Source organism: Malaclemys terrapin, chromosome 1 (assembly GCF_027887155.1).
Source record: "Malaclemys terrapin pileata isolate rMalTer1 chromosome 1, rMalTer1.hap1, whole genome shotgun sequence".
NCBI classification, from domain to species: Eukaryota; Metazoa; Chordata; order Testudines; family Emydidae; genus Malaclemys; species Malaclemys terrapin.
In genome coordinates, this window is record NC_071505.1 from 153,235,215 (window position 1) to 153,257,853 (window position 22,639).

At 46.8% G+C, this 22,639-nt stretch overlaps 1 protein-coding gene across 1 annotated transcript; it reads right to left on the minus strand.

The window, feature by feature from the left end:
• Nucleotides 1-650: 650 nt before the first annotated feature.
• On the minus strand, nt 651-21,081 carry LOC128845370 (immunoglobulin-like domain-containing receptor 1). The gene is made up of 8 exons (XM_054043984.1): nt 21,016-21,081; nt 16,284-16,454; nt 14,695-14,844; nt 13,658-13,777; nt 13,362-13,508; nt 9,620-9,751; nt 6,885-7,714; nt 651-5,851 (listed from the first exon to the last, which is right to left on the minus strand). The coding sequence occupies exons 1-8, from the start codon at nt 21,068-21,070 to the stop codon at nt 5,810-5,812; spliced, it is 1,647 nt and encodes a 548-aa protein (XP_053899959.1). The 5' UTR covers nt 21,071-21,081; the 3' UTR covers nt 651-5,809.
• Between the last annotated feature and the right edge of the window lie 1,558 nt (nt 21,082-22,639).

Here is a 22,639-nt window from a genome sequence, read left to right on the forward strand (position 1 = left end):
AAAAGTCAGTTTTCATTTAATTTCATTTCATTTCTCTATGAGCGGAGGGGTGAAAACATTATCTATTATCTTTTCTTCTCTCACATGTGGAAAAAGCAAAGAGTTCATTTAAAAACAAGACCCAATTAATAAGCACATCATAGTACTATTTACCTCTGTTGTCACTTATAAGCTCAAAGCGGTTTACAACCAGAGGATAAGTATCATTATCTCATTTGACAGACAGTGAGGGAAACTGAGACAGAGGGATTTGTAAAGTGACTTGATTAAAGGTCCTGTAATTCTGTCAAAATTATTTCTTGATGGAGATTGCGTTTTAAACAAAAGCAAAGCCCTTGTCCTCAAAGTATGGATTTCATTGGGAATTTGGCACCTCAATACGAGTAATGGGAAAATATTTGTGGATCGGGGTCTAAGTGTCTGCTTTCCTTGAAAAATTTCAATTTTTCATTTGAAAACTGAAAAATTCTGACCAACCCCCTGATTTTTCTCATTTTGACAAAAAGTCAAAATTTTCCAGGGGGAAGGAGAGAACATGGTCCAAGCAGCTCTAAGGCTAGTTCTAGGAACAAAGATTTTCTGATTCCGTTTCTTCTGCTTTAAGCACTTGATTACATTTCTTGGTCTAAGTAGGAAGGACAGACCACAGATACAAATGGCTAGAAGTTCTCATTTATTTTAATTATACATTTGACAATCACTCAAAAACCAAAACATACAAACATCCATTACCATCTGGCTTTTCATTGTACAGCTGGCACAGTGGAATGACATTGTAGAAAAATAGTACAAGGCACATTGTAGAGATTAAACGAGATGCAGAACTACAAAAGGGCTTGTCTTCACTGCAGCATTAGCTCAAGATAATTTGAATGTTGCCCCTAACTTGACTCCCACGCACGTGCAAAAATCTCTACCTCAGGTTAACTGGTGCATTAAACTCAAGTTAGCTGGTCCCTCGGAGGTGTAGGTAGAAGCTCAAGTGCTGCTGGGTCTAATAATGCAATCGAGACATAGCTACACTGTACTGCTAACACAAACACTCTGTGCTGTTTGAGGGTTATTTTGCTGTGTGGCCCTCTCACTTGAGCTGAGTGAGCTCTGCAGTAAAGACAAGCTGTAAGATTGTTCCTGGGCCTTTTTGCACTCTTGGTTATGGGTTGCGCAATTGCCAACAGTCTATGTGATTGTTTACTTTGCTTGAACAACTCAGCAGTTACACAAAAAGCAGCCTCTCGGCCTCCAGTCCTGGAATGGTGCCTACCTACTGCAGTGTTAGGAGCTCTGCAAATGCATAAGAGAGCCAGGCACATGGGTCCATTCTTGTTCAGTGAGAACAGAAGATTTTATACCACTCATGGCTCTATAGCAATGAGTGGAAAGCAGTTGCCAGGATCAATATCTGCCTGCCCTGCAGGCCAGGAGAGCTTGCAATGGGAGGTTCACGCATACTCATTACCCACAAGAAAGAGTCTCGTTATAGCAGAATCACTTTGTACCCACTTCATCTCTATTGATACAGGAATTTTCTTGTATGCAAGGGATATTCCTTTGACTGTGCAACACGATCCACAGAGACTAGAACTGAATCAGCAACTGGAAATGAATTTATACAGTTCACCTCCTATACACAAGCTCATTGACTTATGAAGTTGTTTGCTCTTTGTAATTATTTGAAACTTTTTGTGCAAACAAACTGCAGTCTGTGGATTTCTCGGACTCCATTTTGTGCAAGTATGAGTATTTATTATTTGAACTGCATGTTTTGTTATGTAAACCACATAGTATTGTTTCCAGTCCCCGACTGGATAATCTAAACTACTACTGTCCACCATTTAATCACAAAATTAAATGTTTCAGCTACAGGTTTGAAATTAGTTGTCCCAAAAACATACATAGAAGCAGAATTTAGCTCATGTGAATGTTATCAAAAAGTGAAAAATAGGGGCCCAAACATGGTCAAAACCAGAATGAATGAACTATTCACAAATAAATAATTTCTTCATCTCTACTACAGAGCTGATAGGGAAAGGGAAGAAGAGAGCTCACTTTCTCGGTGTTAGGCCAAAAGCCCCAAGCTGTGTCAGTAATACAATCATACAGTTCTGGCAGTCATCACAAATAGCACATAGTTACATGTAACCTTCATGTTCTTTTTCCACAGACTACGTCTACACTTAAAATGCTACTACAACACAGCTGCATGACTGTAGTGCTTGAGTGTGGACACTTACTACAGCAATAGAAGGGATTCTCGCATTGCTCAAGTCTAGGTAAGCTAATCCCTCTAGGAGAGGTAGATAGGAATGTGAAAAATCCACACTCCTGAGAGACATAGTTAAGATGACCTAAACCTTGCTGTAGACAGCTAGGTAAACAGAAGAATTTTGTTGTCCTAGCTGTCTACAGCAAGGTTTAGGTCATCTTAACTATGACTCTCAGGAGTGTGGATTTTTCACACTCCTGAGAGACGTAGTTATGCTGATGCAACTTTTCAGTTTAGGAAAGCCCTTAGCATGTGAACAAGTTTTGCCTCTTGGGAAGACATGCTGTGTTAGGCTGGGGTTATAGAAGACTGTGTGTAGAGGCAGCTTTGGGGGAAAGAAGCAGCTGCGCAAAAAGCAGTTTACTATGTGCCTTGGGCTCTTATTAGAATCAGTTCATGGGGTGCAGTTGCTCCTTGGGAGCCGGGCACTGCTCTGGGCTGAGAGAGTAGGAAGAAGAGAAGCTGTTTGATCATCTCATTTCAGAATTAGGGTGCATGTAGATCAAGCAAGTTACACTGAATATATCCAGAATCCGTATTATTGATTTTTCCTCCCTGGGAAGTCAACCTGCTCAGCCCCAGACATCTGCTTCTGCAGAGGGGCACTGCTGAGTACCAGGACTGGTCTAGATGGGGAACTTACAAAGGCATAGCTACAGCTTTCAGGGGTGTGAAAAATCCATATCCCTGAGCGACATAGCTGTGCTGACTTACCCCCCAGTGTAGACAGGGCTAGGTTGACAAAAGACTTGTTGGGGAGGTGGATTACCTATGCCAATGAGAGAACCCTCCTGACGCAGTGTAGACAGCGGCAACGCCGCAGTGTTCCAGCTGGGCCACTGTAGTGGTTTAAGTGTAGACGTACCCTCAGAATGGGATACTGATGCGGGAAGAAGGGGCAACAATTCTATTCTTTAATATCAATTCAGTTGTCCACCAACTCTTCTTATATAATACAAAATCATTAGCCAACCACACACAGAGAGAAATGTATTAAAACCATCAGAATTACACAAGTACCACTACCACCAACATATCATTAAAATCTCATCTTTAAATAAAAATTTTCACAGATCCATCCAAGGGAGCCGGATTCCACAGAGCAATTGTCTCTCTTTTCCATGGGGAATGGAGCCCTCATCCTTACATTCTGGTTGCTGCAATGTCAAGGCTAGCTCACAATGGAAATACAGAAAATTCTTCTCTAACATAAAATTAGGCAGTCCCTGCCGTGTCCCTCACAGGTCTCCAGATGAACTTGATTCCACAGATGTGCAGCCGTGGAACAGACCCAGACGCAATACGAGACCTGGGAGCATCATCCTCAAGTTCTGTATGGAGCCAGCTATTCCAGGTGTGGGGCACGGGTGACGTAGTCATCCATACAAGTGATACATCCCCCAATCCAGAGAAGAGGTGAGTTTGTTAGTCTCCTGCAGTACAGCCTGGTTCTTGATCTCAAGCTTTTAGCTCTAATAGTCCCTGTTTCAATCCCTGCTGTGCTGGCCAAGATGATGGTGATTACATAAAATGTTCCATCAGCTGTTGGCATTGGTCTCCAACTCTTTCAGGATAATCCAGAAAAAAAACCTCTTATAGAACAATAAGAGGGAGCTGGATGTTCATCCTTCGCCCTCAGTTTGAGAGAAGAACTAAGAAATGGCACTAGTTCCCAGGGAATTGTGGGAATTTGACTCCTTTCACAGTGGCCGTAGGTTACCAGACAGCCTTTCAGAATCCACTCGCAGCCACTGCTTCAGACAGCAGAGCTGGGAACTGTGGGACAGTACACCCAGAGAAAGCACTGCTACCATGATGTTGTAGTACTGCCAAAGTGTGAGCAAAGGGAAAAACCACAAACACAAAGAACACACCTAGTGTGGCAACACCACTCCATTGATACTTGCACCAGTGTTATCCAGGAGTTCTTTTATCTGGCCTTCACACAGCCCCAGGGAGGGAGAAAAAGCACTTTATATGAATTCCAGAGAGAGGTTCCCCACAAGAGTGCAAGAAAGGGTCATTTTCAAAATCACTCCTGTAAGCTAGTTTCCCAAAGGAAGTGGCAGGCACTCCACTGACAGTTTTAATTTTAAAATGTCCTGTAGAGAGCAATCCTGTGCCAACTGGGAAATGGACTGGATGAAGTAAGAATAGGTCTTGACCAACCTTTAGGTGTTGCGAATTACAAAATAATATACAAGCCATTTCCAAAGCTCCACACAAAGAGCTGAACCCTACTGTCAGCAGTTCACAAAGTGCCTTTAGAAAGCAGCTTTACCATGGTGATCAGAAGGCTCTTATCTCAACATCCAGAGAAAAGGATTCTTTTGTCTCGTTTTTGCAACACAGTCAAGAAAAAACAGACTGACCTGCTATTCTGCCTATTGCAATTGGTTTCCAAAGGAAATTCTCTCTTTGCTTTTAGTTACAGGGTAATTTATAGGCAGGCACCTTAATCCAATAGTAACCAAACCACAGATCTGTTGAGCAACAAGTTTAGGAAAAATGCAATGTTCAGGGTAAAGATCAGCTCCCTAATAGCATGTTAGGAGGGCAATAGCAAAGCAAGGGACAAGACTTGTCTTCTAGAGCCCATTTTCCCCATAAGCACCTCAGGAAGACAGAGGCCAAGAAGGAAAGCAGAGCATGTGAGATGTTCAGGAAAGGGTTGATTCCTTAAAAAAAAAAAAAAAAATACCTACAGAGGTCATCATTTTTGGAGGTGATAGGGTATCACCAAGCTCCCATTGACTTAAAACGAGCATGAACTTGATAACTTTGAAAATCAGGCCACTGTTGCCAAGATGGCAGTTACCTATAGCTCAGCCCCCGAAAACAGCATAAACCTATGGTAACAGAACCTTGTAGAACTCATGAATACACTAGAGTCTGGGTCAAATGGCTAGGCAGAGCCTCTCCATGTCCTTATTAAGGTATGTGTCAATATAAACTGGAAGCATTGGCAATTTTGAGGCGTTTTTCCAAGCACAGAAGTTGCTGTGCGCTCTTGTAGAGTGTGCATGTAGATCCGCGTGTGCATGTAGCATTCTGACGCTTCCTTTACTGCACAGTATTGTTTGCTTGCTGGTTTCATCTAGGGCTGTACGACAGAAACTCACTGAGGCAAAAGGAAACAACCACTTATTAGTCACAGTGAACACTCTAATGTTTGGTGCTGAATCTCAGGGCCACATGCACAACATTTGGAGATATTCGAAGTCAGAGAGGGAGGACATACTATTTGTTCAGTGCCACCAGAAGCTCTACTCTCAAAGGGACCATGTTCCACAATCAGGGTCTGTTTGAAACCAAAGTCTCTAGAGTAAGGAAGGAATAAGAAGGTTTTCAGATGTTATAAAGCCACTGAACTCCTGGCCCCCTTCGCACAGATTCATCACTCGTCTCCACTACATTTTATTTTATCCAGTTGTTGCAGGTCTCCTGTTCAGTCAGAAATAGCCGTCCCAAATTACACACTGGGAGGGCAAAAGGGAGCCCCAAAGCAGAACCACTGGGAGTTTCGGTCCTTCCACCATGGTATTAAATGACCATGCTTTTCCCACTGCGGGAACTTCCTTTTTCCTGCAGGAAAAAATAAAAAAAGAGAGTCACAAGTGTGGGGATAACATAGAAAGCATGTCTCCCTACCCCACTCTGTAGCAAAGCAGCAAGGACCTTTGTACCAGCAACAGAGTTCAAACTGGACCCGGGTTTCCCTTACAGAAAGGTATCTTTGTAGCTCTGACAGGAGAGGGGACAGAGGAGGGGAATACCACATTGCTGTGGGGCATGACCCCTTTGACAAGAGCCCTCTGTTTTAAGATCCTACATCTGAGGGACTTGGAGGTCACTTGTTTCCCCACACCTCCTAAAAATTGGGATGTATTAAAAAAAAAAAAAAAAAAAAAAAAGTCAGGGGATACAGGGGGTGGGCTGGATAAGGTTGGGAATTGGATATGAAGCCTTTTGCCCCTGCATTGCCAGTTTAAATACTGCCCCAGGTTGATAGCTCCCAAAAATTGTTCTCAGCTAATCCCTGTTCAGTGTGAAGCAAGTTCAGTTCTCAGTCCAGGTATGTGCAGTAGAATTGGCACTAACTGCTCAGCACCTCTGAAAATCGGGCCACTAGTTTAGGAACCTAAATATGGACTTAGGTGCCTAACTTTAGGTGCTCAAGTCTGAATGTTTTGGCCATATTAGATACAGGTATTTATAAAGGTATATTTTGCTCCTTACAAAATTATTGTTAATTTTCTTAAATAGCAGAGACTTATAGAAGTAACATGCCAATTGACATTTTTAAAAAATGGAACTAATCAAAATTAAAAAAAAAAAACAACACCCCTGTGCTCTGGGGCGACAGACACCCCTTCCCAAGGCTGTGCGTCAGAGGAACAATTTGATACCCCTCCTACCCTGACACACCATAACTATGCTGTGTGAGCACGCAATGTGGGAGAATTCAGCACCTCCCTCAACCAAGCTGTGTGGGACGTTTTGCACCTAACCCCTGCCTTGACATGCATCAGACTCCAGCATGCATTTGACACCCATTCTCCCACACACAGAGGGGCTAACCGTTCTCATCAGAGAGCAGTCAGGGACTCTGACTCACCGACTGCTGTCCCACGCTGCTTCTGTGTCTGCTGTCCTTGGCTGGGATGATTTCCAGTGAGCGGTAACTGGGCGGCTTGTCTTCTGGCCAGCCTGGGGAGCGACGGTGGCGTTGCCTATTGTTCCCCTGGAAGCGATCATGCTCTTCTGCCGAGCTCCACGACTCTCGTCGTGCCGGAGGAGAGTAGCTGCGATGCTGGCGCTCCCGCTGCTCCGAACTGCTGCCTTTTCTATTGGAGCGTTGATACTTTTGCCTCTCCAAAGGCTGCTCCCTGAGGTCGAAGCGGCGGCCCGAGCGCTCCCTAGCCTCCCGAGGGTAGAAGATGTCACCATACCTACTGCGGTCTGGCCGGCGCATGGGCGAAACATCCCGCCTGGAACTCCGGTGCCTGCCGTCATAGCTGCCCTCCCCCTGCCTCTGAGGCGGCTGGTCTCGTCCCTTGTCCCAGGATTCCCGATCGAAGCTGGAGTGAGAATCTCCATCCAAGGGCTGGTGTCTTCTCCAGTCCTCCCTCTCATCCTCTATTGTGGAGCCCCAGGGTCCTGCGGCATGGCCAGCTCGCTGCAGGTGTGACAAGTTACTGCTCCTCTGCGAGGATGGGATGAGCTCAGTGATGGGAGGCAGCTGGATTACCCTGCGCTCCACAACCTCCGAGCTCAGGGAGGAGAGCACGCTGGGATGCTGATTGGCCCCAAAGTGGTGGGAGGGTAGCAGGGGCTGGGATAGGTTGAGGTTCTGGATCTCAGACTCCAGATAGTCCAGGATGTTGTTTTTGGGGGGCAGCTGGCCCTGTGAATGCACCAGTGGGAGGCTGCTCTGCAGAGAGACATCTAAGGATAGGGGACAAGGGAGAGCAGCAGTCAGGGGGAGGCAATAAGGAGACATCTCCCTCCCTGCTAATGAGCAAATTGGTTCTCCTGAGTCAAAAAGGAGCCCAAGTAAGCTACCAGATACCTTCTCCCCTCTCTGCCTATTAGGCAAAGGGGCCCCTGCAAAGCCATCCAGCTCCCAAACCACATGCAGCAAGGACCGAAGCCAAGCTAGTAATAGGCTGGCGTGTTTTGGGGAACTTAGAGGTGATAAGTCACAGGGTCATTCAGCAAACCAGGAATGTCAGTTCAGGAGGTATTCTTCTAATTTATCTGCTTGAAAAAGAACAAACTGTTCTGTGTGGCTGGGACACCAGTTCATTTCCCTGCCAACTTCGTCAAAAGCCAAGTGTAAATTCACATGCAAAAAACTTTGTGAAGCTGGAGTTGATTCATATTTGTGACCTTAATACTATGAAGAAAAACAAGTACTATGAAGATTAGCATAAAGAGTAGCAAACTAATGAACTGTAATATAAGGGAAAACGTAAGAGCAACAGTGTGGAGAAGTACGAAAATACACAGAGACTTATGGTATTCCAAACAATCTTAACTCTGCCCGTCCTCTGCCAGCATGAACTTTCCTAACAGACATGTGTCATAGATAAGTGTCAGAGTACCACATCTTAAATCATGCCAGCCTTGGTGGCTCAGTCTCAAACTCATTTACTTACAGACAGAATGGGTATAATGCCTTGTCTACACTTACCAGGGGATCGACGCGCGGCGATTGTTCCATCGGCGGTCGATTTAGCAGGTCTAGTGAAGACCCGCCAAATCAACCACAGATTGCTCTCCCGTTGACTCCTGTACTCTACCTAAACGAGAAGCACAAGGGGGGTTGACGGGAGAGCATCTCCAGTCGACATCGCGTAGCGTGTACCCCACAGTAAGTAGTTCTAAGTACGTCGACTTCAGCTATGTTATTCACATAGCTGAAGTTGTGTAACTTAGATCGATCTCCCCCAGCCATGTAGACAAAGCCAAGATGTACAGTTTGGCCAGGAAAATGGGGCTTAACTCCTATAGCTGCTCACATCTTAACTGACTGGCTGTACAAAGACAGCATGCACAGAAGCATGGTGGGCAATATCAGTTAGCTGTAAGAGATCACCGGTTAGAAGGTCTTCCAGCAATAAGCATATACGCAGTTTATAATATGTCCTGAAATCACAGGAGCTAAATCTGAAGAAGCATGCTGTGCAGCTGTCAGGACAGTATTACAAAACTTGTTTCAAGTTGATGGCGAACAAGGGCAGAGTTAAAGTTGTTTGGTAAAACATCATGCTGCATTTCCTTATTTTCCAGTGTTTGCGTTTTTAAAGTTTTCCTATAAGAAATCCTACTCTGGTTTGCTAATCTTCATCTCTGTACAACAGTCTTTTAACCTTTTCCTTAAGTTATTGATACTCATTTACAACTTTGACTACTTTTTTGAGGGGGAGGGGGAGTGGGTAGGAGACGAGAGGGCCTGGAAATGGACATAAGGAACCAATAACAGGGAAGAATTAAGTTCAATGTGAATCCTCCCTTGTTTCTTTGTTAGATGAAATAGAGGTATTGAGGACCGTTTGTCCTCAATCATTTATACAGACTGGTGGCAGCATAAACAAATAGCCTTCTACTCATTTTGTGTCAGTTTTGACTATAAGGAGTTGACTATGAACAGCATAACCCCTGTAGCGCCCTCTCCAGGGCAGAGAGACTGGATCCCCTCTTACCCCACAGTACAATATAACTGAGTCATGGTAGGAACATCTCATCACCTCTGTGGCTGAGGAAGCACAGCCAAGTTACTAGACCCCAAGGAGTTACCAGACTCAAGTGCCTGCCTTACTCTCCCTGCACGGATACCCAAGGGCTCACCTTTTTGCAGCAATGGGTTCAGTTGGTAAGAAGAGAGTTGGGAGTTCCTGTCACCTCCCACGTAGAACGGATGGTGTGTCATCCATGGCATAAGTGTCCGAGCCTGCTTCATGAACCTATGTCGTTCCAGGGCTAGGCAAGAAGAGTCACAGTTACAGCATCTCTGCTCAGGGACACTACCTGCCCAGCGCTCTTGATACAAACTTTGCTTGGTATATGGCAGCATGTGGGTATGAGCAATAGAGAATTACTGGAGATCACCCACATGAAGGGCTCTCTTTGGCTTGGGGCAAAGTTGAAACAGAGCCAGAGAGGATCCAGCGTAATGAGCATGACCCAGGAAAGAAGAGAAGGTCTAGAGCAGTTGCTAGAAATGGAAACAGAGGAATTCTGCTGGGGTGCAAAACGATCTAAGGCAGATGGGAAAGAGTTCGCTTGTGAGGTATGGTTCTGTTATGTACTGCACCTTTTAATGTAAAAGGTCCACCTGTTTTTTCACTAGGGGCAGGGTTGTGAAGCAGTTCAAGATGGAGATTTGCACACAGTGAGAGAGGCACTTTACTTCCTTCTTCCTCTTAATCCCTCTTTAACTTCTCCATTCCCCATCATTGCTGACAACACTTCCAACCTCCTTTTTGCCCAGAATTATGGCTGGTTTGATGATGGGGAGTCACAGTAAACTCCTTGCTCTCTTTTGCTCCATCCTCGCAGACTGTCCAAATCATTTCCGTTTCATCTTCTACAATGTATCTCTGTGACGGGGCAGAGCGGCTCCGCACTGACGCAGCAGGGGTTAACCCTTCCTTCCTGGCAGAGGAAGCCCTGCTGGGCATGCTCCAACTGGAGGCTAGGTATAAAAGCCTGCAAAGCTGCTCAGTTGGGGCTAGCCACCGGAGGAGAAGGACACACACAGCCAGCTCCTGAGGAGGGACAGCCCACGCTCTAGGAGCCAGCCTAGCCGGCCCACACCCTGCATCCCAGACGGAGGACCCGCTGGAGGGGAATGGATCAGAACCCATGTCTCCGGAGGAGACCACGACATTGAAGGTAGGAAGTGACCCAGGGGAACTTTAGGGACAAGCCGCGTAAGAGCCTGGCGTGCTGCGGCCGGATCCCCGCCGAGCCAACAGCAAGGGGAACCCTGCCATTAGGAGAGCCCTGGTTTGGGACCTGGTGGAGAGGGAGAGCCCGGGTCCCCCTACGCCTCTGGCCGTTGGGCCACACTACCCTGCTACTGAGGGCGAGATGACAGATGGGACACCACCAGGAGGGGGTGCTCTGCTGGACAGAGCTAATTCCCAGAGACAACCAGTAGGAGGCGCCAAGTGGTGAGTCCCAACCCTGTCACAATCTCCAAAGCCATCCCTTCCTCTGTGCTCAGAGCGAAGGCACTCTGTCCTGCTCTGTCCAGCTCCTGTCTGGATTACGCCAACCTCTTTCTCTCTGGCTGATCCAACACCTGTACAGTATTGTACCCTTCCAATCGATGCACAGTATCACTGCTAAAATTATCTTCCTTGCTCACTAGTTTGACCATGTCATCCCCAACTTTGAATTTCTCCCCTCCCAAATTTAAACTTCTTGTTCTCACGCTGAAAGTGCTACAAACTTGGCTCTGGTCTACTCCACTGATCTTTCCTCTCATTGTATTCCCCCTGCCACTCCAACTCCTGTGCACCACCAAAGATGCCAGCCTCAAAATTCTTTTCACCTTCTCCCACTCCATACTGCCTCCGATATGTGGAATGCTCCCCCCATATCTGTTTGCCAACCACACACTCCCCATGCAAGTCCCTCCTGAAGACTTGCCTCTTCTATGGACACCCATAAGAAGTGAGTCCACACACAACAAATTGTGTCTCTTCTGTCCTCGCCAGCGTAGGGCAGAGTAAGCTCTCTGGGGCAGGGAATTTCTTCATTTTGCCTTAATCTAACAACTCACCTAGAGTGAAAACACCTGTTTGTTCTTTGTGTATTGCGGCAGCGAAGGAAAAAAAAAAAAGACAGACCCGATTGAGCTGCCGCGGATGTGCCGCCGAAGAGGAAGAGAGGGAATGAAGGACCTGCCACCGAATTACCGCCGAAGACCTGGACGTGCTGCCCCAAGAATGGACGGAGTGCCGCCCCTTTTTATTGGCTGCCCCAGGCACCTGCTTCCTTCACTGGTGCCTGGAACCGGCCCTGTATACGACTCTCTACATGCCCAAGCAGTACCTCCCACATCTACACCGGGACTTTTAGCAGGAGCCTTTTCTCACCAAAGAGAGAGGCTGTGGCAGTGAAGAGTCAGCAGGGAAAAGCTCTGGCAGCTCCCCTCTGCCATAGCTTTTCACTGACATGTGGCTACACACCCCAGTGTGGCTGCAACCTGTTTACACTGTGGCATGTAGCTACAGGTACCCTACACGCCACTGCCATTGGTGTGCATTTTAGACATACCCTAAGAGATTCAAAAAATCCAGGTCCTTAACCTTTACCTGTACATCAACGGCAGCTTTTCTTGCTTCAGATGGTGTGGGCTGCCCTCTAGTGGCCTAAGTGAACAAAGATACTGTATGTTTGGGGATGTCTGTCTAAAGAGCTGTGTTCTTCTGCCTGTACTGGGACAGTCCCAGTTTTTCCATATAACGTCCTGTTATCCCAGGAACTTATTTTGAGATGCCTCTAGCATCCCATTCTTTGTTTGCTTTGGAAGGAGACAAGTAGCTTTCTGGATGCTCAATAATAAAATTAATAATAAAGACCAAAAGGAATTGGGTCAGGGAGCAATGGAGCAGAGCAACAGCTGTAAGGACCTCTGAAAAGAGGCAGAAAAGGAAGAATTGCTTGGAGGGTTTCTACACGCATAAATCCCAGCATGCAGTTGAGGGAGAAGTGCGGAAGAATGGAGAGGACTGGAGAAGAGCACAAATTACAATTGAGGAATCAGAGAAAGAAGAAGGAGCAAACAAAAAAAGTTGACCCCTGCCCCTGGCCACCCTCTGCAGCCCAACCTGGACCAAACCTACATGGTGCTGCAACCCCCTGTGCCAGGTTGCAATGCCTGGAGCAGGAATCCAGACCCTGCCCTGTGGGACAGGAGCCATGCTTCAGGTGGTGGGCTTGACCTCCCACACTACAACATGAGGGCTTGCTCTCCAAACACACGACCCCTCCCGCCCCAGGGCCTCCCCTCCACACTCAAGCAGAAGTGTCTGTTTGTCTAAGGCCCAGCGATGGGGTAATCTGGCCTTAGTTGTAAACTGTAGCAGTTTAGAGCTAGCCATAGTGACACAAAAATTCAGCTTTTATAAAGCTACTTTTTGGAGCAGAACCACACTTTAAGGATTGTAGCTCTGTCAATGAACCTAAGGACAGGGTCTCTACCATGACTCCTGGGACAAGGCAGTCCCTGCCTACCTCAGCTGCTGTGGTAGAAGAACTGCAGTGGGATAGGGAAGAAATGACACTGAGCTAGCCATGTAAGGAAAATGGTGGAAGGGGGAGGAGAGAGATACGAGGTCAGGGTTGCTTCCTTTGGACCTGGGACAAAAAGGGAGGGAGGGGATGGGGACCATGTTTTCTAGACTCCAATCTCTCATTTTATAAATGTTGTTCTGAGGGTAACATTAGCCAGAGAAATGTCACAGGCTAGCTTGCTACTAAAAAGCCCTGCTTTCCCCATACATTGAGTGATACGAGACATGTTCCGTATCTGTGGATGCCATAGTACGTTGGATATACATGCCCATTTTTGCCTCACCTTCCTCATTGCAGCAGCAGCGGGTTGGGCAGCAGGCACAGCGGACATGGCAGCAGCAGTGTTGGGGGCAGCACTGGCACCAGCACACCCCGATCAGTATGAGGAGGAGGAGAGCACCAAGAACGATGAAGATCACCGTGAGCCAATCTGAGGAGGAGGAGAGGAATTAAGAGACCCCGATTGTATGTTGCTGCAGGTAGATACTGAGCACCTCCGAGAGACTTTGAGGTGAGAGAGAAAAGAGAATAGCAGGAGAGATTTACAGGTGGGTGGAAAAACAGAGTGCTGGTACTTACGCAGAACAACGAGCTTAACCTCTTTGTCTGGGTCGCCTGCAGTGTCTCCTGGAGACTCAACAGCACAGTAGTAGACTCCATGGTCCCACCACATCACCTCATTGATCACAAGGTCTGCCCCTAGGGAAGAAAAACACACAGTGACTAGAGGGCACTTTGGGACTGGCACTGCTCTCAGACCCTAGTGTAACAAATTCCTGTGCTACTGATCACAGACAGGTGCTGCACCACCACCCCTTCCTCTCTTGGGAAGCTAGACCCCTGGTTTTTCATCAGCAAAATATACAGGACTGCCACTTGAGCTAACCAAGAGCTCCCTCTGTCAGTTGCAGCAGCAGGTCCCTTATCCCTTTTGTGGACTCAGCCACTGGAAGGTAGACTTATTTACAAATAGTACACTACATCACCCTGTCCTCTGCAAAAAACGATGAAACCTTTACACTGTACACACCCCTCTATCTTTCATTTCTTTCTCTCCTCCTAATAAGGAGTCAGCCTATTATTTTTCCAGAGGAAAAATCAGTCAGCCACATCAAAGCATGTTATTGCACAATAAGAAAAATATCCCTAGGATTTATCATATCAGATTGAATCCAATATCACACCTCCTGTCCACATCAGGTCAGATCACTGATGCATTAAGTCTGGTATCCCACCCTCTGATCACACCACATCATTCCATCAAGTCTAGTAACCCAAGTCTGGCTGTAGCTACTACCTTGCTTCAGAGGAAAGTGAACTCAATATAATGCACCTGGTCACTTGCCACATATGGTGCAGAATTCCTTCCTAACCCCTGTGGTGCTCAGGTTGTGTGAGAGCATGAAATCCAAGTGCCCTTATCTCAGCTTTAGCTTGTGGAACTTGAAACATCCTCCAGTGGTGACATTCAACAGGAATCTGGCTGCAGGCCTTGCTCATAGTGTCTGTAAGTCACAGATAGAGTTGACCAGATTCATGTTTTGTGAAGCGAGGGGAGGCAGAATGTTGGGTCGTTATTGGATTCATGCCCTTTTTCCTCCCCAGTGGTCACTTACGGTTCTGGATAGTGATCTTGCGCTGTCTGTACTCTATGCCTAGCACAGGCTCGTTCTGTCCACGTCTCTGAATGACTATGCGCACCACCCGCTGGTTGTCATTACAGTCATTGGATGGGTCCTGGCCAAGAGCTAAACCAGCCTGGTAGGCTACAAATAAGCCATTAAACACAACTTAGATGACAGCAAGGATTTGAGTCAAGCCCTGATCTGAAACCCCAAATGTTATCACCTCAGAAAGGGTAGGGAGTCCCTTACTGACAAATTGTGTGGTTAATCCCTTGTATCTGGGTGTGAGTGAATATGTGATTATACAAAGTAAAGTGTGTTGAGTCTTTAAGAAAAAGCATACTGCAAAACAGGGAGGACAAAATCGTTTACGGAGGTAGAAAGTGAATGAGGCGGAGAGACTTTGAGAATGCAGAAGCTGCAGAGGAGAAGGCTCTTGTTTCCACAGTAATGAAGATGGCAGAGAGGAGCAGAAAGGAGGCCAGTTCTCAGTGTGCAGAGGGAACCACGAGGTGACCAGAGATATGCAGCCCATGGGACAAGTGGAACCTAAATCTCAACCATTTAAAAAATAAATTAGCTTCTTAAATAGAGTTTTGAGGTGAATAGAGTTGTACGGATTGGCTCCCTTTTCCCCAACTTTTCCATGATGCTTGTCTTGTGAATGGGGAAAAGGACTGTCTTTCTGTGTATGTGGTTCTGTGTATGTGGACAGAGTCTAGCACGTTGTAGGCACTAATAGAATATAGAATCCGGAGATGGACAGTGGATCCAGTGGAATTATTAGAGAATGAGGGGGAATGTGATTTATTCCCGAGAGCAAGCTAGCAGCATAATCCTCAATTTCCAGGTGTCTGGTGAGCTGAAACTTGGGGAGGCAAATGGAAGGGAAGTAAATCAGATATACATACAATCACCAACCTTAATCCTCTTTAAGCCCTAACAGGGTATTCCCTTGTAATCACATCGAGGGGAGGAGGAGAAGGAGGAGAGTGGATGTTAAAGGTTTGCTGTTCTGTATGTCCGTAAAGTCAGTCCAAAGGACCACACACAAGATACTTAATCAAGAGAGGTCGTCACAGGCACTAGTATGCTATGGCTCATGCCCCCCAAAAGTAGGCATTTGCTCCATTTCCTCCAATCCCCTTAAATTATAATACCTGGTCACTGCCGGCTAGCTGTGACCATGCGGACCTTCATTCCTGAGCCCATGGAGGCAGGAGATCTCAGCTATAAAGTCTGTTTGCTGTCCATTGTCACTGCTTGCAGAGCCTTCGCTTCTGACCACACAAAGGCAGAGCTCTGGGTTCCATGCACACCAGTGATGATGTGATGAGGAGGAGGAGGAGGATGGGCTGCTATTGGCTAAAACTTCTATAGGTGGTGGAATATTTAATCTTTCACTCCCCTCAGGGACAATCCCTGCCACAAGTTTCCCCAGCCCAGAGCCTGCAGGAAATGCCACCATACTGTTTGGTTTGTGGGCAACAGAGGGTCAAAGGCTTGCCCTCCCCGTAATGAGTCTCCCTCCTTCCTCCCCATTGTAGAGGCTTCCCAGGGAGGGGGAGTAGAGCACTCACAGGCAGAGTAGTAGTCAAAGATGGGGTCCTTGCAGAAGGATTTGAAGCGCCATGTCACCACTACATCCTGCAGTTGTGCTGAAGTGCTGTAGTCACACTTGAGGATCACAGAAGCAAATAAGGTGGTGTATCGCTCAATATCCTGCACTATCACAAGCAGAGAGAGGCAGCCTGCAGGAGAGAACACAAGAGGCACCAGCCAGTGGGAATGGATGTTGCATAAGAGCTGCCATTCGGCAGTAGCAGCACCGCCACCTTGCCCTTCTATAGCAACTTTCACTCCTAGCCTTTCACAAGTGCTACACTAAGGGAAGGCTCAAAATCCTTCAAGTGAAGTATTTTACAGATAAGGAAACTTGCCCAGGGTCACACAGAGAGTCAGTAGCAAAGCCAGGATAAGAACTTAGAGGTTCCAATTCCCAGTCCTCATCTCTGACCCATAGCATACACATTAGTCCATCTAGCCTGGTTTCCTGTCAGACAATGGCCAGGACCGATCGCTACAAAGAATGCAATATGCATCCTAGAAAAGTATTTCTATGCATCATTATTCCATGGGAAGAAAATGTCATCCTGAGCCAGCATGGTAACCACAGAATCATAGAAATATAGAAGTAGAAGGGACCTCAAGAGGCATCTAGTCCTGTCTCCACACTGTGTCCTGAAGCACAAGTAGGAGCTCTTAGGCCTGGTCTACACTATAGTTAAGCTGCCCTGCATCAACCTACGTCGACCTAACTATGTAAATGTCTACACTGAAATCTGGCTCCCCGCCAACGTAACTGCCCCCCTAAGCCAACTTAATAACTCCATGTCCACGAGACGCATAGAGTCAAGGTCAATGTAGTTAGGTCAATGCAATGTCAGTGTAGAGTCTGCATTTTACTGGCTTTCAGGAGCTGTCCGACAATGCCCCATGCCGACAGTACAATCAATGCAAGTGCTCCTGGTGAGGACATGCACCACCGACACAAGGAGCAAAGTGTAGCTATGCACAAGCGATGTAATTACTGTGGTTGCTATATGCAGATGTAAATTAGCCTGGCCTTAGACTTGTTTGCCTAATGAGCATACCATCTGTGGTTCTACACATTCATATAAACATCAATTTTTTTAATCATTCTAAGCTATTTGCCACAATAATATCTGGCACTAAATGTGATATAAAAGGATGATACTGCCATACTTCACTGCAACAGGAAAGTTAATAAAGGCAGCCCACTTATCAGTTCAGAACAATTCACAGCACTTCTTTTTAATGGGGTATAATTTTGACTTTCCTCACCTCATTCATTTCATCCATATGGCTAATCCTTACTAGTCTGTGGCATTTTACATCCCAAACAACTACATCGACTGAGTAAATTTTTAAAGGTTTCAATAAACAGTACATTAGCTCAGTCACACCCCAGCATTCCCTTATCAAGGGTAAATAAGATAACACAAAAGGGTGTGCTTTTCATTAATAACCACAAAGATATCACCAGCACCTTTAGATAACCCAATACGAACACTGCTGAAGGGGAGAGTAGCCCACACAGGATAGGATATGGCAAGGGTGGGATGAAATGGGTTTAGGGAGAGTTTTTCAAAGGCAAAGGTACCTAACTGCCCTAACTCCAGCAGAAAATCATTGTGAGCTAGCCATCTAACTTCCATTGCATCTTTGAAGAGCTCCTCCATAATCCCATACTGCCGATGTTCTCACTGTAAACCCATCTCCCAGTCTTTTTGGCAGCGAAGACATTGCTACACCTGGCAAAATCTTGAGCTGATTAAACCCTTAGAGGCTCAGGGGCATAGCTCCTTTAAAGTTCAAATCAAAGCAACACAGCATCCCATTCCCATAAACCATTTCTAACAGTGTCTCTCAGGCAGGAATAAAATAGTACCTAGAATTCATATAGTGCATTTTATCTGTGGACCTCGAAGCTCTTTACAAAGATGGGTCAATGTCATTACCTCCATTTTACAGAGGGGGATACTGAAGCACAAAGGTAAGTAGCCTGGTTTTCAAAGATGCAAGAAGTTCCCATGGAAATAAATAGGACTTGCAAGTGCTCTGCACTTCTGAAACATTGAGTTAACAGACTCAAAGGTTACACAGTTAGTTGCAGAGCTAGATAAAGAATCCCTTGACTTTATAGGCCAGTGAATAGGGTATTGGAGTTGCTTTCTCTCCCTGCCTGGAAGAGAGCATCAGACTGAACACTTGCTAGATTTTTAGATACTGAAGCCTCAGATCTCATATTCATTGGTGAAATGGCACTGCCCTTGATGACTGGTGAAATCAAATGAAGAACACTTGGTCTTACTTCTGACCAAGTTAATCAGCGTTTGCCTCCAAGAGGGGAAACTGTCACCCTAAAACATGTGATAGTTTAGGTTGGGGTCGGCAACCTTTCAGAAGTGGTTTGCGGAGTCTTCATTTAATTACTCTAATTTAAGGTTTCACGTGCCAGTAATACATTTTAATGTTTTTAGAAGGTCTCTTTCTATAAATCTACAATATATAACTAAACTATTGTTGTATGTAAAGTAAATAAGGTTTTTAAAATGTTTAAGAAGCTTTGTTTAAAATTAAATTAAAATGCAGAGCACCCTGGCCAGGACCCGGGCAGTGTGAGTGCCACTGAAAATCAGCTCGTGGGCCACCTTTCGCACGCATGCCATAGATTGCCTACCCCTGGTTTAGGTCATTCTCAAGAAGCCATTACTGGGCACAAATGAACTTGCAGACTAACTCCCTGTCTATAACTTTTCATCCTAGCTAAAGTTACTGGGAAGTTAATGCCACACCATTTCCAGCAGCATCTGACCTCTATGAAAATTCTGTATCAGTCCTAGTCAGGCTTCGGAGGTGGATATGGCAGGGAGACAGCAATGATTGCACTGGTTGATCCATCTCCTTACAGCCATATACCCAGGCCAAATGTCCATGCTGATATTGATAGAAGTACTGGCTGATTTCAACAGAGAGTTAGCCACAGGATACTACTAGTTCACCCACAAGAACTACTAGGGGTTGATGGGCTAGTCTACACTATAATTGCTACAGTAGTACTGATGTAGCTGCGCCATTGTTGCGCTGCTAGCGTAGATGCTCTATGCCAATGGGAGACAGTTCTCCCATCAGCATAATTACTCCACCTCCCTGAGTGGTACCTATGTTGGCAAGAAAGGTTCTCCCACCGACATAGCGCTGTCCACTCTGGCGCTTAAGTCAGCTTAACTTATGTTGCTCGGTGTGTGTGTGGCTTTTCCACAACCCTGAGCAACTTAAGTTATATCAAAGTACACCTTTACCCCAATACAACGTTGTTCTCGGGAACCAAAAAATCTTACTGCATTATAGGTGAAATCGCATTATATCGAACTTGCTTTGATCCACCGGAGTGCGCAACCCCCCCCTCCCCCGAGCGCTACTTTACCACCTTATATCCAAATTCATGTTATATCGGGTCATGTTATATCGGGGTAGAGGTGTAAGTGCTAGTGTGTACAAGCCCTAAGAAGGCTTCATTCATTCCTTTCAGATAGGTTGGAGATGGTCACAACGAACACCCTTTCTTCCCAAAGGTCTGATCTCATCTCTTCTTCTGTTGTCTTTTGGTAACCACTCTGACTTTTTGCCTATCACTTAAAATCTATCTTTATAGTTAATAAATCTGTTTGGTTTGAAGCATGTCAGAGACTCCCCTTGGGATAACAAGCCTGGTACATATCAATTTCTTTGTTAAATTGACAAACTCATATAAGCTTGCAGTGTCCAGCTGGCATAACCGGACACTGCAAGATGGAGATTCCTAGGGTTTTGTCTGGGGCCAGAGACACTGGCTAGTGTCATTCGGTTGCACAATCCAAGGAGCAGATCACTGGTCCAGATAATACCAGGGGAACATCACAATCATATAGCAGTGTCTCTCTCAGACAAGACAATCAATGAGTGCACACAACTCTGTATTTTGCTCTGTACACTGGCTCCCTCTGAATACAGGCTCTTTGTTAAGATCATGAGGCCATCTTTGAATCACCCAGTGACCGTCCAGCAACCCACCAAGAATGCTACAGTCAATACGTCCAGCCAGCAGGAAACGGGTCAAGGCTGGGAGCAGTGATTTCTCAAGAGAGGAGCCCTGTCTGTTGAAGCCTCTTTTTCCTGGATGTCTGGCCATCTTTACAGCACTGTCACCCTTTGTGAAACCACAAGGGAGGCTGCAAAGCAGCCCAACCCCATTCGCCCCTTCTCCCGGGGAACTCACCCCCCTCCACCACAAGGGATTTTAGGGACAAGGCTGCTGCCTGCTTGCAGGGGGCATGTAGATGGCAAAGCACCCAGGCTAGCCACTGAGCCCCAGCATCTTCCTCTCTCCCCTCACCCCCCATGTGGTTGCCCAGCTCAGCTGGGGAAGAGCCCAGCTTTCCCTTCTCCAGGGCTGCATGAACCCCAGCCCGGAGGGGAGCAGGGCCCCCAGGGAGGAGACCCCTCCCCCAGGACTGCTCCAGGAAAGGGGAGGAGCAAGAGTCCAAGTACTTTGGGGGTGGGGGGAAATCAGAGACCCCGCGGCCGGGGAGGGCTCCGCTAACGAGCCGCCGCCGCCCCCCTCCCGGGGCCCTTCTTGGACATGGCGCAGCCCCTTTCTAAGGGGCCCAGAGGACTCGGGGCGGGCCCCTGTGCGGCCGCGCCTCCCGCTGAGCCAGACCCGGCTGCAGCCCGCTCCCCCCCACTCACCTATGGGGAGCCAGGTGAGGACCAGCCCCTGCAGCCACCGCCAGCTCCGGGCCATGGCGCCGCCGCCCTCTGCCTGGAGCCTTCCCCCGAGGGTCACCGCGATGGCCCCGGCCACCCCAGCGCTCCGCCTCGCTCCCCCACACCCACCTGTGCCTTCTTCCTCCTCCGCCCCACTGCCCTCTGCGGTTCCCTCCCCTGGGGAACTGACCGCCCTTCCCCCACTGCCTTCCTCCTCCACCTGCTGTTCCTGTTCCTTTCCCTTCCTCTAACCGCTGCCATACACTAGCCCTACAGGTGCCGATCCCTCCCCGCTCCCTGGTCAAACCCCTCCTCTTCTCCCTCTCTCATTGCCACCTGCCTTCCCTCACAAACAAACCAGAGTCACTCCCCCTGCCTGACAGCCAGGGGAGACTCCTCCCTCAGCCCCCCACACCGTTCCCTTAAAAAGTCCAGCAGGCAAATGCTGCGCATCCAGTCTCATCGCAGGGCTGAGTTACAATACAGAGGGGCACCAGAGCTTCTGGAAATAAACCCCAGTCTCTTAGCATGTGCTCCTGTGTCGCACCCTTTTGACACTGACAATCCAGCCTCTGTTAAAGTTAGTACAATCATCTCAAATCCCAGCACAAAAAACACAGCTGGTCACAATAGTGCTTGGGATTTTTTTTTAAATGTGCTAATCTTTTAACTAGGGGCTCCCTCCAAATTTCCCCCTTCTAAGGTGACGAACCCCATTTCCCCTGGGGTTCATTTACTTAAAAACAGGTGAGCTGAGGGACTCTTGAACCATGAATTTGTTTTCCCATGTTTTCTCAAAACTACGAACAAGGAGGGAGGCAACATCACACAGCAGACAAATGTAGACACTTTTGTGGGGGTGGGGGCTGAACATCTATCTTAGCTATCTGTGTACTTGCGTGTTCTCTACCACCACAGTATCTGAGTGCATCATAAATATTATTGTGTTCCCTCACAACAACTCTATGATGTAAGGAAATATTACTATTCCCATTCCACAGGAACTGAGGCATAGAGAAATGTCCTCTGTAGAGGACTTGTTTGCAAAATGTCAGTAGTAGGGTGGCAGCTGGCAAAGTAGTACTGCATCTATTAGATCTAAAGCTATTGTTTCTCCTTCCCTGTGAAACTTCCTCCTCTCTCCCTAACTATGCCTGACAGCCAAACCTTAGAGTTGTTCCTCCCCTGCCTGGCTCATCTTCCGCTATAGCTGCCTTCTCCAATTCCAACTCAACAACAAACAAATCCTAGAGCTAGTGCAGTTCCCTCCCCATGAAAAGTAAGGTCCCTGTGCTTGCATTCCTTCCTTCTGGAGTCAAATCACTTCTCTTTTCCTCCATGCATTAGAGAAAGCAAACAAACAGGAAAAAAAATACCTCCATATACGTCTTACTCCCAGATGCAGAGTCCTTTTGCTACAACTTCAGCAACTTTTTTCTATAATTGCAAACTACTAGCATATACTGCCCTACATTCCTGCTCTCACAAACACAATACACTGTGTGTTGAACAATAAGAAGAAAAGCTCTGTGGAAGATCAAAAGCTTGTCTTTTTTCACCAATAGAAGTTGGTCCAATAAAAATTATTACCTCACCTAACTTGTCT